At 42.1% G+C, this 16,311-nt stretch overlaps 1 protein-coding gene across 2 annotated transcripts in view; it reads right to left on the bottom strand.

Annotated features, from left to right (window-relative positions):
- The window catches only part of RAB8B (RAB8B, member RAS oncogene family), a 156,956-nt gene that overhangs the window by 110,670 nt on the left and 29,975 nt on the right, over positions 1–16,311 (bottom strand). For both annotated transcript variants that reach the window (XM_069222008.1, XM_069222007.1), the window contains exons 2-3: positions 8,716–8,776; positions 4,639–4,699 (exon numbers count right to left, since the gene is read on the bottom strand). In XM_069222008.1, coding sequence (XP_069078109.1) covers positions 4,639–4,699; positions 8,716–8,776 — 122 coding nt within the window. The remainder of the gene's footprint in view (positions 1–4,638; positions 4,700–8,715; positions 8,777–16,311) is intronic.

Genomic DNA, 16,311 nt, shown 5'->3' with positions numbered 1-16,311 from the left:
GGAACTGATGTTAGTGAGCTGGGGTGAAGCCTATATGCGTACCACACATATCACTTCTAACATCGACCTCAATAAGCACCTCTTGCCTGAAAATGTTCTACTGTAGATCCGGTTGGAGATACATACACATATATATATACACACACACACTATGGCGTGCATATTTAATATAGGGTGCAGCATAGTCAAAACAGTAGCAGAAGCTAATTATAAACAGAACTCTAAACTCAACAGGAAGCACTACTGATAAGAGTAGCTGTAGGTTCCATTCGGTACACAGTTCCCAAATAACTTTGAACACATTTAACAACTCACCCTCCTTTTTTTGATTTTTTTAATAAAACAGGCTGCAGACTTACTTTAATAAATACTGCACAAGGCGTAATATACCAAGTTATTCACCAATTGAAACTACTGCACGATTGGCCTCTGTATGCAGAATTTCTGGGAATCTTTTACTAGCTTGCATCAAAAATGCTTTAAAATGTTTAACTGTAAATCTAAGGGATTGACAATAAATCCCTTCAACGCACTATTTTGCTGTGCACAACTTAACAGCTGCTTAAGGAACATGCCATCCTGAGGTATCAACATGATTTCTGGACCAAGACTATAACTTAATGAAAGAATGACAACGAAATGAAGAGCTTCATAGCCAAAGACTGTTGAACAGAATCAAGAATTACCCAAATCCTAGAAAGCGAGTGATTCAAGAATAAACATTCAACTGACAATAGTTCCAAAATTGGATGCACACATATATTTAGCAGAGAAGCAATACTTGGTTTAGAAAGCATAAACATAGCAAGATTTCAAACCTGTTACAGGTCTTCCTATTATCTGCATGTGTTAACCCATGCAGGTCGGCTCAGTCTAAAGAAATGTTTAGAACTCTACTCAGCCAAATCACTGTCTATCTTTCTCATCAAAACAAACATAGGTAAAGCCAAAAGATGTTGCCTACACTGGAGCTATTGGCTTTGCCAAGGTCTTTTAGCTCTGTTGTACAGCAGCGTGGAGTAAAGTAGAGAACTGTGGTTTGGAGTGGCATGGCACTGCATAGAGTAGAGTAGAATGGCTTGGAGCAGGGTAGAGTGCGGTGAGGTGGTAAAGTGTAGGGCGGTATAGCGTGGAGTGGTGTAGAGTACAGTGGTGTTGAATGGAGTGGCACAGAGTAGAGTGGCGTAGAGTTTAGAGGCACAGAGTACAGTGGTGCAGAGTGGTGTTAAGCAAAGTGGTACAGAGGGTTGTCAAGAAGAGTGCTGCAGAGTAGAGTGGCGTGTAATGGTGCAGACTACAGTGCAGTGGCAGAAAGCAGAGTGCCTCAGAGTAGAGTGCAGTGGCGTAGACTACCATGGAGTGGTGTAGAGTGCAGTGGTGTACAGTGAAGTGGACTGGCATACTGAGGAGTGATGCAGAATAGAATTGCATAGATTAGGGCTGAGTGGGGGTAGACTAGAGTGTGGTGGCATAGAGTAGAGTGGCGTAAAGTGCGGTGGCATGGCATATAGTGGTGCAGTGACAGTGTGAAGCAGTGGCATAGACGTGCGTAGAGCTCAGAGTAGCGTAGAGAGCAGTGGCATAGAATGGTACGGAGTACAGTGGCATAGACTAGAGTGCCGCTGTCTAGGCGAAACGTCAAAAGGATAGTCATCCTGTATTCTTTCCAATATGGAGCAAAAGAGCAAAAAATAACACTATACACCAAGTCGAAATGTAGATCTGGATCTGCCATTCACAATCTTCTGATCAGAGCTAAATCAATTATGCAACGTTCAATTTCTAAGCCTTCTATAGATTAGCCCCGAATTCATTGGAACGCCCGGCCGTCTGTCGTTCATGCCAGGTGCAGCCAGATTAAAGTACAGCTGTAGGTCATTTGTGCATTGAAGGATCAAACTGTTAAAGGAATCTGAAGTGAGCGGGTAACCTGGCCAAGGTTGCGGATTGTTCCCTCAAGTTTCACCTTGTTTGCCATTTGATAAACTAGCAGCCTGAAAACTTAAATATTAAAATAAGTTATTTTCAACTCCTCTGTAATGTTTTTCATTACATGGAATGTTCTTTGCTTCTAATGACATTTAACGGAATCTTTGACATGCCCATCACTACTTAATGTGTTCAGCTTACAGGCACAGGACATAACCGTATGTGTCTGTATGATCTCTTTGCTTTTCTGTCGGCAAGAAGGAAAAATAGTCTTCATGTAGTATATGATGTGTCTAATACAGTGACAAAATCTTACCTTTTGGCTACAATTGAGTATTTTATTAAATCTCCTAGAGATCGGTTGGGTTACTGTTCTAACTAAGCTACCCCATGAGCTTCTCTAGAGACCAGACCAGTTCAGCGTTCAAGGTAACAGCTGGGAGATTCCAGATTGGCAAGTCTACCTGGAACAGCAGCAGTTTTGGCTTAAGTGTTTTGCTGGATGCTTGTGGAAGCAGTTCGTTTTCAGGCGTTTCTGAAAAACAAACACGCTGCAGCACTGAAGGAGTTATCAGCCACTGCCTGGCTGCAAGATCAACATCACTGTATACTATTTTTCTCATCATCCCTTGGTTTATTGCTGGACATTCAAATTGTTCCCATTAATGCAAGTTCATTCAGCCCTATCGATCTTCACGTTTTTAAGTAGATCTATCACAGATCACCTCATAAAAAGGCTACTGTAATTTTCTCACGGGGTCTGTGGCCTTGCTGCTACCTTCATCTGTTGCCCTTCCGATTACATGTCACCCTAGCAGCGTGATGGCAGAATGAGTTTCTACACCTCAAATAGGAGCCAGCAAAGCAATTTATACTCCTTGTTTTCAAACAATTTGCACTACTGGAACTGCTCCAAGACATTTTAAGAATCCATGTCACTGTAGGCTAGTTTCACTCTTCCCAGAAATCCCACTGACACTAGTATTCTAATCAGTGTACCTACCCCAGTTTAATTGACTTGTCCCATGATTGACCATAAGCCTGTGCATGCACACCACCAAACTGGCAGTGTCAAACTGGTGAGAATTAAACTGCTCCCGTTTCGGGGATATTTTCCTTATCCTTTTCACCATGTGATGAGAAATACTTTACAACATACACCGAATTAAGCTCAGGCGCTCGATCACAGGCTAATAACTTTCTAGTGCACAGCATCTGGCATATTTATACAGTCAACGTTTATTCTTTTAGCTCTTGCCACCACATGCCTTTTAGCACCTCTGTGGGTTGTTTGCATTTTGTACTCTTACTTGATTTAAAATTTGCCTCTGATCTCTCATAGATCAATCCAATTCCATCTTATTTAGTTTTAATGACTTATTTTAACCTTAGTTCCTATTTTGAATGTCATACCAATAATCCCATTTCCTCTAATGCATTATTCAACCTCCACACCTTTCAGCTGCCACCCATCAACCAGATAAGGTAATAACGAACAGACAGAGATGATGCTTGCAGCTGCCATCAAGGATTATAACATCGGACCGGAGGAACTTTTACACAAAAAACAAATATGGCTACTAGTTTTTTTTTATAAAACCAGAATAAGGACCTGATAACTGATTTTTTGGAATATGAATTCTCGGGGAAAAAATGACCCCACTTCAATCCTGTCAATATAATTACTTAGGCACCTTGCTGTCAAATAAAAGGTACGGTCAAAGGCCACAATGAGTTCCGACACGGGCTCAAGTGGTTTGAAGGCTGAACCATGGGTAGACCGCCACTTCCTCACCCTTTGATCGAACAATGCTGGACTATTTGCAGTGCGTCACTATGGTCATAAAATGAAATCTCCACTTGTTTTCATTTTAATAATTCCATAATGATGGTTTTATAGCTATTTATTGACCTGCCGCCTGAATGAAGGGGGGGTCCAATTAAAAAAGGAATTCAAGCCTAATGTTTTTAGTCTTAAAGTAGGAAAGCTACTAGGTCAGTGGGATCCTGAAGTAATATGACCTCAATCTACTACTTCATGGAAGCATTTAGATTCACCAAGTCTTTGATCATTTATTGTAACCATAATAGAAGACATTGGCCAAGTAATCATTTTTTGCAATTGTTCATCTCTACAAGAACGGCAAAACATACTAAGGTTTCCCCCTCCCCCCCCCCCAATTATCTTCTAATCACCCACATGTTGGCATTACATTTACTCTTCATTCATTCGTGTTTTCAATGTCTAGCACAAACCTTCAGTTTCGCTAGTAGACCGTACTTATAAGAAAATAGAATGCTCTGCACGATTTTCCTTTTATGCAAATGAATAGTGTGAATGATCTATACCTTGAAAAAAAAAAAAGCTACTGGTGCACAATAGCAGTTCCAGACAGTGGTTTGCCTAAATCCATTCTCAAAAAAATACCTTTTGCTTTTGGTTATATATGGCCAATGTCACCACTAGAAAAGTTAGGTTTTGCCATAGTCATGTAAGCAAGGTATAATGACCTCAAAATTGTCATCAGAAAATTCTCTGCAGAACATCTACGAAGTAATATACCTAAGTTGATCCCCTTTAGTACATGCCATTGCACATTTTATAGACTCATTCTAACATATCCAAGCACACACATTCAATTGGTATTACACCTACAATATCCTTTGCTCCACATCCTTGCTGGACAAATGAAAGACTAACACACTTACCATCGCTCCTCTGTAATATGCTGTTGTGATAGTTCGAAATCGTTCCTGCCCTGCTGTGTCCCTAAAAACAGAACAATGAGGAAAATCTGAAGTGCACAGAAAGATAAATACGTATGAGTGTTTTATATTAATTGACATACTAGAAGGAACATATTTACAAACCATCCTATATGTTCAAGTGCAAAACTGAGTTCACTTTAGCCTTTATTTAAAGCAAAAAACGAGCTAATTGCTTCTTTATATACAGGGAGTGCAGAATTATTAGGCAAATGAGTATTTTGACCACATCATCCTCTTTATGCATGTTGTCTTACTCCAAGCTGTATAGGCTCGAAAGCCTACTACCAATTAAGCATATTAGGTGATGTGCATTTCTGTAATGAGAAGGGGTGTGGTCTAATGACATCAACACCCTATATCAGGTGTGCATAATTATTAGGCAACTTCCTTTCCTTTGGAAAAATGGGTCAAAAGAAGGACTTGACAGGCTCAGAAAAGTCAAAAATAGTGAGATATCTTGCAGAGGGATGCAGCACTCTTAAAATTGCAAAGCTTCAGAAGCGTGATCATCTAACAATCAAGCGTTTCATTCAAAATAGTCAACAGGGTCGCAAGAAGCGTGTGGAAAAACCAAGGCGCAAAATAACTGCCCATGAACTGAGAAAAGTCAAGCGTGCAGCTGCCACGATGCCACTTGCCACCAGTTTGGCCATATTTCAGAGCTGCAACATCACTGGAGTGCCCAAAAGCACAAGGTGTGCAATACTCAGAGACATGGCCAAGGTAAGAAAGGCTGAAAGACGACCACCACTAAACAAGACACACAAGCTGAAACGTCAAGACTGATTTTTCTAAGGTTTTATGGACTGATGAAATGAGTGAGTCTTGATGGGCCAGATGGATGGGCCCGTGGCTGGATTGGTAAAGGGCAGAGAGCTCCAGTCCGACTCAGACGCCAGCATGGTGGAGGTGGAGTACTGGTTTGGGCTGGTATCATCAAAGATGAGCTTGTGGGGCCTTTTCGGGTTGAGGATGGAGTCAAGCTCAACTCCCAGTCCTACTGCCAGTTCCTGGAAGACACCTTCTTCAAGCAGTGGTACAGGAAGAAGTCTGCATCCTTCAAGAAAAACATGATTTTCATGCAGGACAATGCTCCATCACACGCGTCCAAGTACTCCACAGCGTGGCTGGCAAGAAAGGGTATAAAAGAAGGAAATCTAATGACATGGCCTCCTTGTTCACCTGATCTGAACCCCATTGAGAACCTGTGGTCCATCATCAAATGTGAGATTTACAAGGAGGGAAAACAGTACACCTCTCTGAACAGTGTCTGGGAGGCTGTGGTTGCTGCTGCACGCAATGTTGATGGTGAACAGATCAAAACACTGACAGAATCCATGGATGGCAGGCTTTTGAGTGTCCTTGCAAAGAAAAGGTGGCTATATTGGTCACTGAATTGTTTTTGAATGTCAGAAATGTATATTTGTGAATGTTGAGATGTTATATTGGTTTCACTGGTAATAATAAATAATTGAAATGGGTATATATTTTTTTTTTGTTAAGTTGCCTAATAATTATGCACAGTAATAGTCACCTGCACACACAGATATCCCCCTAACATAGCTAAAACTAAAAACAAACTAAAAACTACTTCCAAAAATATTCAGCTTTGATATTAATGAGTTTTTTGGGTTCATTGAGAACATGGTTGTTGTTCAATAATAAAATTAATCCTCAAAAATACAACTTGCCTAATAATTCTGCACTCCCTGTACTAACAAATTTGTATTAACAAAATCACTTACGATTAAACTGTGAAACTTATACACATATATCTCTTATTAGTGTGTTTGTGCAAAATGCATTTGCTAACATGCAGGTCAACTGAAAATACAAAAATGTAAAAGGTCAAAATATTTTCTCACCACTGCATTTGTGTATTGGAAATAGACCTGCATTAATTCTTATCCTAATCTCTACCTTCTGCTCTTCCTTAATGCACACTTCATGTTCCCTTACACCAGGGTGTCTCTGACAATTCACAGTGACATCCCCGTACTCAAATATGTGCCACCTTTTTCCACACGTACCTACACCCACCATCACTAACGACAACCACGGCTAAACCTAACCAAACCATTTAAAGTCATTTTCCACCCTTATTCCAACCATAACAAAAAACGTATTCAAACATAACCAATTCCATCCTTGTCAATAACTCCAGCCCTCACCCTAGCGCAGCCCCTTGTGCCATCCATAACTACTACCCTAATTGTAACTCTTATCCGTAAAATCCCCTAACATAGCAACACATACAGTGTCTGGAGCAAACGATCTCTTGAACTTGGCTGAATAGCACAGGTCGTACTTGAAGTGTACAATGAAATATGACCCAATAGCACCTCACGCACTTTAACTCATTTGCAGGTTTAATTAGAATTTTTACACACAGAGTTAATAAAATCAAGAGACAGGAACTTACTGTTATAATAGACAGATTATTGACCATAAAGGCCGAAATAAAACGCTCCATATGTCACTTCAGGACATCAAACTCAGACTTCATGGTACATGGCTTTAGAATACCATGTAGCCATTCTAACAACAAATGATTAAGCCTAGGAATGCTCTAAAGATAATATCAAAAGACAAAGAATAGGGTGTGTTATACTAACAGGATACACAGATAAATTAAATAACCAAATCTGTTCACTGAATAGTGTAAATGAAATTCCAATAAGCAAACTATTCACTTTCAAGAGATCTAGAAATAAATAAAATAAAAAAAAGATTAAAAAAAAAAAAAAAAAAAAAAGGTACCAACAATCACAAATGCTTCACGTCACCGTCCGATTTCACAGGCTCTTAAACGGGTGCAGTTTGTACCAAGCAACGTCACATAAGGAATAGAAGATGTATGCTAAGATCACAAATGGACCATAATGTATCATTGATTACAATTCAATGATTTTATTTTAAGTGATCAGATGGCGAAGGTGGGAATTTAAGTAGGCATGACCACGAAAAAAGTCAGTAGATAAATTACACTGACACTTATCAGACATAGGAGATGCCTTAAACACATAACCAAATATTTTCAGCAGAACAACCACTCATTCAGTGATAATATGACTTGTTCTGGATAATGTGACTTCTGGATAAAGTGAAGGAAAAAGCTACAAAGGTTAAACAAAAAAAAGAAACCTACACGCCACATTGCATAATAAAAAGTAAACTGAACAAGATTAAGAAATTGAACTCATTCAGAAGGCCTGTGCTTTCCTTACCAATGTTGCACTCTTAAAAATATTCTGAAGGGTAGCATAATCACTTTGGAAGTTTATGATTCTTTACAAACAAGCCATCCATTTAATGCACTGATCTCACACTTACATCAGGTTCCGTCAGCATTTAATGTCTACCAGTGCCTTTCATCACCTTACGGTTGTTTCCTTTAGTGCCAGGATTAAAACAGTCATTCAGCAACATGGTGGTCTACCTTTCCATTCCCATTATGCAACTAAGTATCTATAATATTCTGTCAGAAGTCTTTCGCACCACCAAGTACCCTCAGCATCTCTTATCTTTAGCCACAAATGGTCACCTTGTCAAGCCTTGGTGGAGGTGCTGTAGTTTTTACAGCCTCCTGCTTCACATAATAGTGAGAGGAGCAGAAGGGTGCTACAGCTACAAGGAGTGGCCCGCTGTCGCATTATGCTTAATTTTGATGAGTATATGCAAGCCAGACAGGTGTCCAGGTTCTCCGTAATTACTCAAGACAATACGAGTGATTGGGAGTAACTTGTAATGCAACAGCTAATTGAGGCATTGTCAGAGGAACACTGAGAAAATCATTAACTCCTCGGACCTCTGAAAACTGGAAGGTTATCCCAGGAAAGACAGGCAGGGAGCAGTGGAGGAGGAGGAAGGGTATTTAAAGAATAATAAAAAAGTTGTATTAATCTTTTTTGCAGAATTCTGAAATAGTTTAAATCACGTAAAGCTCTATTGGACAGATGTACTCCTATAATCTTTGCGAAAACAAGTCACAACAAGACCACCATTTAGAAAACTTACCATATTTGCAGTTTTATTTTCTTTCCCTCTAATTCTATTGTTCGGATTTTGAAATCTATACCTAAAGAAACAGAAAAAACACCCAAATATAACTGTTTTGAATCACGTAGTTGTAAGCGTAAAACAACACATTTTTTCAATAAAAACTGGCCATCTATAACACTGAACCCCCTGTACTGGCCCATTAGGGTATGTTCTGCTCCAAAACTACCATGGTCTTGGGACCCCTGAGGGCCTGCTAAGCCTCCTCAGGAGGTCCGCAACTGCTTAGAAAATTCAATAATATTAACAGATTAATATATAAGTAAAGTGGCTAAATGTACAATTACATTTTTTTTCAATTTAATGTAAATGCCAAGGAATTTAAAATTGGAGGCCAAAATTGAATTAGTATCCTCAGATTGATTCGTGTGAGCAGTGCAGGTGAATCAAACAGAATACAGTATGAACGATGTGTGGCTTCAGTTACATTTAGAAAAGCTCCAATCTTCCTATTAACATTTCTATTTTTTAAATTAGATTTGTTTGAAAATTAAATTAAATATGCTATCATTTGTGTATGTGTTTGGTGAATGCTTGTTTCTGTATTGTGTTTTGAGGTTCAAATCATCAAGCAGGTTTAAGCTTGGGTCCCCAGCTTCCAGTAATGACTCGGTTCCCGGCTTACAATAACAATTTAGTGGGAGTCCCCGGGTTCCAGTACTGATAAAGTGGGGGTCCACAGAAGTAAAAAGGATGAAAAACACTGTTCTAGTCCCTTCCTCTATGCGGGATGATGCATGATGCAGCACAATGTCATCTCCACCTATGCTTCACTTGTGCTGCTAACCTCATGCTGTCCTAAAGAGGTGACATGTGGGGTGTTTGGAGGGCTGTGTACAGTCACCGGCACTATTAACATGTGCAATGGAAAACAATTGTGATTGAAAAACGTTAATCCATTACCAGATTAAGACAGAAGTGGCGGGGGAAGGAAACCCCACACAAGCCTTCCTCAATCACACATGGACAACAGTCATGTCTGAAACTCAGTAACGTACCAATTCTCAAGCTAAGAAGCAAACTGAGGGTCATCCATGTTTCCCCCAATTATTTTTGCATCTCTGCCACGATTCCAGCATGTGCTGAAACCCAGTAATTGAACCTTTCTATGCTCTACATTCAAGATAATGTCACATAGGTTTGAACATCTGATTACACAATTTGCAGGACAGGTAAGTGCATTTTTAAATCTGGCCTAGAGACAGATTTAGCTGTCTTGCAAGCCTCAGGTAATCACAAAAACGAAACGCACGTATAAACATACAAATACTAGGATGTGGTCGGACCGCTTCATCCCTTAGTTTATTTCAACTGCCATTCTCATTCTGTTTCCATCCAACACAGCAGACAGTATGGGCAAAGTAATGGCTCCACCCACCTTAGCCAATGGCTGCACTGAGTGACGCCATATTTCATGACTACATGGGCACATAGGCCTGAAAAAAAAACACAAAAAAAAAAACACCAAAAAAAAAAAAAAAACCTTTCCTTTGTACTATTAGGAATCACGTTTTACTTAGATCTGCATAAAAACTAAAAAGGGTTTCTGTACTTGATCTAAATGCATAGGCCTGCTATTAAGTACACATACTGTTTTGAGTTTGTTTTATTTTATATTTTATAGACAACGTTTTATTGGCATTTTGAGCAATACAACAGTGCAAATCCTACTCCCTCTCCAGCCACCATGCCATGTTAGTATAACAGAATCTACAGAAAGGCCCGTGTCAGTTCTCTAAAGGGGCACCACCTCTCAGTCTATTGTAGTCCCACCACCTGACACACACGCAGTCATGTTTCTGTAGCCAGTCCCGTGCTGTATAGAGGGATGCTTCCAGCTTTGAACATCAATCCATTACCCTTCTTCATTTAGGAATCGTGGGTAGGTTTGGAGAACTCCATTGCCGCACGACGTCCTGCTTAGCCACGGCCGCAACGTCCAATCACTCCTACTTCCTCCTATATCAGCCTGGATCCCCAGATGACCCTCCCTGGACGAGTTGATCTCACATCTCCCCACGACTTGTGCAAGTGTCCTAGCTAGGTGAACCAGAAGGTACCGTGCCTGGGCATTGCCAGACCACATGAAAAAAAAAAAAATCAGGGTGGGTACAGTGAAAACAATAGCCGTGGATAGTTTTCCTTGTCCACCAGAGGTAGTTAAATAAGTCACAATCTGGGCGGTATGACAGTATCCCTAACGACCATGAGCATGTTGCAGCAGTCTACATCATCGAGCTCCGAGAGCTCCCATTTCTATGTCAGGGGCCTAAGTGTGTCTCTGTGCATTAGGTATCAGGGAGTGATACAGCTTAGCTACACCACCGCAGCAGAGTACACATAATGGTCTATTAACAATTATGAGCATTATTTTTTTTAAAATGTACATTTTTTTATTGCAAATATTTGGTCAACACGTTTAGGTGGCTGTGTTTTTCTTCTTTTTATTTTTGTGGCATATGCATATATAAAACAAGCATTTTCAATGCAACAGGTCTCATAGAGCTATTAGCATTGTAAATTCATAACTGGACTTTTCGTGCCACATAAACTGGTCTACCCTGCCTCATAATTTAGTTTTTTTCCTGTCATAATTCCTGTAGCCCTGCATATACCTAAAGCACTTCTATTTACCTTCTTACTCTAGCCACCACCAAAAATGAAAATGTTGCCATTTAGCATCCTAAATTAAATTGGCCATGCTAATTTCAGCAGAATAACAAATCACCCCACCATCAGAGTATTGAAAAAAATAATCTAGAAGAGTCACCCAAACATATGGAGTGTACAAACAGTCATAGTGTAATAAGGATGTTAAGTTGGCCTAAATCATTGTCATAACTGCAATAAGGAGAGAATAATAAATCATATAAAACTATCATATAGACAAAATAAAAACCTTTATCAGACAAACTATTGGAATTAGACTGTAATGCTCCGAATAGCCCCTGGAAAAGAAAAGGCAAATTAAGTGGCACAATGCAGCACAATTTGCAATAATATAACTTAATTATTTCATCCTTTCTAAGCTTGGTAGCTGTCTGGGCATTGGTTGCACCTCATTAGGACCAGTTTAATACCACAATATAACAATAAGCAATCAGAAGGTGACTAGTTCAGCTATACAAGGGGCCTTACATGGTGCAGCTCTGTGAAGTCACAGGCACTGTTACATGGTGCGGCAAGAACAGTCACCACATTTTTAGTAATTTTTTAACCGTTTGCGCTAGAAACTATTTTTAATAAAATAAAATCAGCAGTCTCTGCGGCAAATAATGGATTATGTGGCAACTGCGGCAAATATATAATTATGCAAAAAATCTCTGCAGGCTGCACTATCGCATAATTCCAGTGGCCCTGCATATAGATAGGCCTCTACCACTGCTTAACGACAGACAGTAAGGTTCTCTGAAAAGTGATCACTAGCAGCTGCCGCATGAAATAATCAATCCTGACCAGCAAAAGTCCAATTTACAAGAGAACATCCCGACTTTACTTTCCTGTAATCGAATCACTGATTTTTTTCTTAACCACGGATAGCTATATTAATGAATACTGAAACATTATTTAATTTGATGATAAAAACTGTCCATCAGTTAACTGTAATTCATAGTTTTTAATCCATGTGCTCCATTTAACACGGATTACTACAATCAAGGTATCCAAATTTGGTATATCAGACTGTGGAGAGGGGGTAAAATATATATTCTGTCATCAGATGGACCTTGTTTTCTAGACCCTAAAAACTCTACCTACTGTTTTTAAAAGCTTCCTAATGTCCCCATTTAGCAAATTATCACTCCCTTCAGCTTTTCCTATTCTACAGTGACTAAACACAAATCTCTTTTTTGTCATATTCACCCTCCTCCTACAATAAACTCGAACTGCCTCACAGACATTCATCACTTATCTTGAACTACTCTAACACAAATCATCTACTTGTCGTGTTTTTCGAAAACACCAACCATCGATCAATACTGCCTAGATACCAAGTTATTTTATTTTTTAACATAAAGTTACACTGCCCCCTCCCGTGAAAAGAGTTCCACACCCTAAAGTGAAATAGTTCTTAATTCACTCTTACATAAGGAAACACGAAAAAAGCCAGTTTCCCTAATCGATCTAACGCGGGTTAAAGCTTGAGCCATTTCCAGCTGTCAATAGTAAAAGCTTCCCTTAGATTACAAAACGATTTCAGCTAAAGATTTGTAACCGCATATTGTGGCAATTAAAGTGATCCTCGTATCAGAACACAAATTAAACTTTCATACATAGTATAATGGCATTAACATTCTCTAAACGCCTCCAAGACCCCTACCCCCAACCAAGAAAAAAGTTGTTAAAGCCATTATCTGCGTCAGAATGTTTAGATAATGATGGGCCGCGTCTGAACAAGAAGAAGTGCAAAGCTAATTCATAGACGAACAGGTTTATCAGTCCTTCATCCAACCGAACGGCTAATTAAACTCACAATTACCGAGCTAAACATCCACGAACAACCTAATACACCATAAATGGACATGTTAAACTGCGTGGGAAAAAATAGATGTCATCCACGATATAAAACCCGTTTAATAGCAAGAATTATGTAACAGACACAGCCTCTGCCCACCCATATCAACATTAGCCATTAACATGATGCTGATTAGATAACAGTGTGAACAATGTGACCAGCGCTCCAATAGCACCAATGGAGTTCGCGCTGTTTGTGCTATTTGTGCGGTAAGCACCATGGAGCATGAAGGGCTGAGTCAAAAGAAGTAGTTTGTCCTCCCAGAAGTATATCAGCAATCATAACATGTAACAGAGTCAGTCTGCATGGCGGTAGCAAAACCACCCCAAGGTGGGACAAACGTAAAGCATTTACCAATTACATCAAGTCATTTTTGAAAGGCAAGCCCTCGAACGAATGAAAGTGAGGTGGGTGTGGTTAAAAGTCCACAATATGTCAAAATGCCTACATGCTCAACCTCAAAATGTAACCAACACACAGGCTTGCCTAGGGTGGACCTACTGATTCTGCAACTATTTAAAAAAAAATTTTTTTAAGGTGTCTGCCATATCACCTGCACCTAACCACATCCTCTTAGAGTTATAGATGAAAACAAGAATTGTGAAAGTCAATTGGTCTGACCTATGCAACTGTGTTTTTGCTATATTATATACCAGTGTGGCTGCTATACTGCATGGGTAAAAGTTAGTGGCACGGAGTGTGATGGGGTAGATTGGAGTAGAGTGAAATAGGGTACATTGGGGGGGTAGAGCGGGTAGGTTGGCGTAGAGTCAAATGGGGTAGACTGGAGTGGGGGAGTTAGGTGGATCAGCATGGCACACTGGATTGGGGTAGACTGAATTAGGATAGATTGTGGGGGAGATTGTAGAGGAGACGAACTGAGTGGGGCCGATTGGGGAAGAGCACAGTGGATTGGGGTAAACTGGTTGGGTGGGGTAGATTGGAATGGAGTGAAGTAGATTGGAGTGGAATAGATGGGGTAGAGTGGCTTGGATGGGGTAAATTGGAGAAGGTTATTTTGTGGTGGAGTGGGGTAAGGTAGATTTAAGTGGGGTGGGGTGGATTTGGGTGAAGTGGGTTAGAGTGAACTGGAGTGGAGTAGATTTGAGTGGCATGTGGTAGTATTAAGTGAAGTAGGAGAGATTGGGTAGAGTAGAATGGGGTGTGGAAGACGCATAAGAGTGGAGTTAGGTAGAGCAGAGTTGGATAGATTGGAGTGGAATCTAGAGTAGAGTGGAGTGGGGTAGAATAGAGCAGAGTGGGGTAGAATAGAGCAGAGTGGGGTAGAATAGAGCAGAGTGGGGTAGAATAGAGTATCAGAGTAGGGTAGATTGGAATGGTGTGGGGTATTTCGATTACGGGATTACTGGAGTGGGTAGTTTGGACTGAGGCAGACTGGGGTGGGGCAGAATGGGGTAGAATAGCATGGAGTAAACTGGAATGGGGTAGACTGGGGTGGGGCAGGGTGGCATAGAGTGGTTAGAATGTAGTGAATGGGATAGACTGGTGTGGAGTGGGGTAGATTTGGGTAGAGAGGAGTGAGGTAGATTGGCGGGGTGCGGGGAGGGATGGCATGAGGTGGGGGGATGGGGTACACTGGAGTGAGGTAGACTGAATTTGGGTAGACTGGGGTGGCATGGAGTAGATTGGGTGGAAGGGGGTAGATTGGAGTGGAGTGGGGTAGACTGGAGTGCAGTAGAGTGGACTGGAGTGGAGAGGAGTAGACTGGAGTGAAGTGGGGTAGATTAGGGTGGAGTGAGGTGGAGTGGGGTAGATTGGAGTGGGATACATTGGGTGGAATATGGTGGGGTATACTGCAGTGGAGAAAGATTAGAGTGAAATAGATAGGAGTGGGGTAGTTTGAAGTGTGACAGATTTGAGTTGAGTGGGGTAGACTGGAGCGGAGTAGATTGAGTGGGGCGGACTGGATAGGGTAGACTGGAGTTGGGTAGTTTGAGGTGGAGTGGGGTATGGTAGATTGGAGTGGAGTGGACTAGAGTGGAGAGTTGTGGGGCAGATTAGAGTTGAATGGAGTGGGTAGACTGAGTGGATGGGGTGGGACTGGATTGATCGGAATAGAGTGGAGGGAAATGGACTGGAGAAGCGTGGAAAAGGGATACACTGGATCGGAATGTAGTGGGGTAGACTGTGTGGATTAGAGTAGGGTAAATTGGAATGGAGTGGGGATGACTGGAGAGGGGTAGAGTAGGGTGGGGTAGATTGTAGTGGGAAAGAATAGAGTGGAAAGTGGTGGGGCAGATGGGCAGAGCAAGGTAGACTGGGGTGGGCGGAGTGGGACAGAGTGGTGGAAAAGAGCGGAGCGGGACAGAGTGATGAGACGTCGAGAGAGAGCCGAGTGGTGGGACGTGGGGAGGCAGAGGGGTGGGACACAGTGGTGGGATGTGGGGAGGCATAGGGGTGAGACAGAGCGGTGGGACGTGGGGAGGCATAGGGGTGGGACAGAGCGGTGGGACGTGGGGAGGCATAGGGGTGGGACAGAGCGGTGAGACGTGGGGAGGCATAGGGGTGGGGCAGAGCGGTGAGACGTGGGGAGGCATAGGGGTGGGGCAGAGCGGTGAGACCTGGGGAGGCATAGGGATGGGGCAGAGCGGTGAGACCTGGGGAGGCATAGGGATGGGGCAGAGCGGTGGGACGTGGTGAGGCAGGGCAGAGCGGTGGGACGTGGTGAGGCAGGGCAGAGCGGTGGGACGTGGTGAGGCAGGGCAGAGCGGTGGGACGTGGTGAGGCAGGGCAGAGCGGTGGGACGTGGTGAGGCAGGGCAGAGCGGTGGGACGTGGTGAGGCAGGGCAGAGCGGTGGGACGTGGTGAGGCAGGGCAGAGCGGTGGGACGTGGTGAGGCAGGGCAGAGCGGTGGGACGTGGTGAGGCAGGGCAGAGCGGTGGGACGTGGTGAGGCAGGGCAGAGCGGTGGGACGTGGTGAGGCAGGGCAGAGCGGTGGGACGTGGTGAGGCAGGGCAGAGCGGTGGGACGTGGTGAGGCAGGGCAGAGCGGTGGGACGTGGTGAGGCAGGGCAGAGCGGT

This window comes from Pleurodeles waltl, chromosome 3_1 (assembly GCF_031143425.1).
Source record: "Pleurodeles waltl isolate 20211129_DDA chromosome 3_1, aPleWal1.hap1.20221129, whole genome shotgun sequence".
NCBI classification, from domain to species: Eukaryota; Metazoa; Chordata; class Amphibia; order Caudata; family Salamandridae; genus Pleurodeles; species Pleurodeles waltl.
This window is presented reverse-complemented; position numbering and strand designations above follow the sequence as displayed.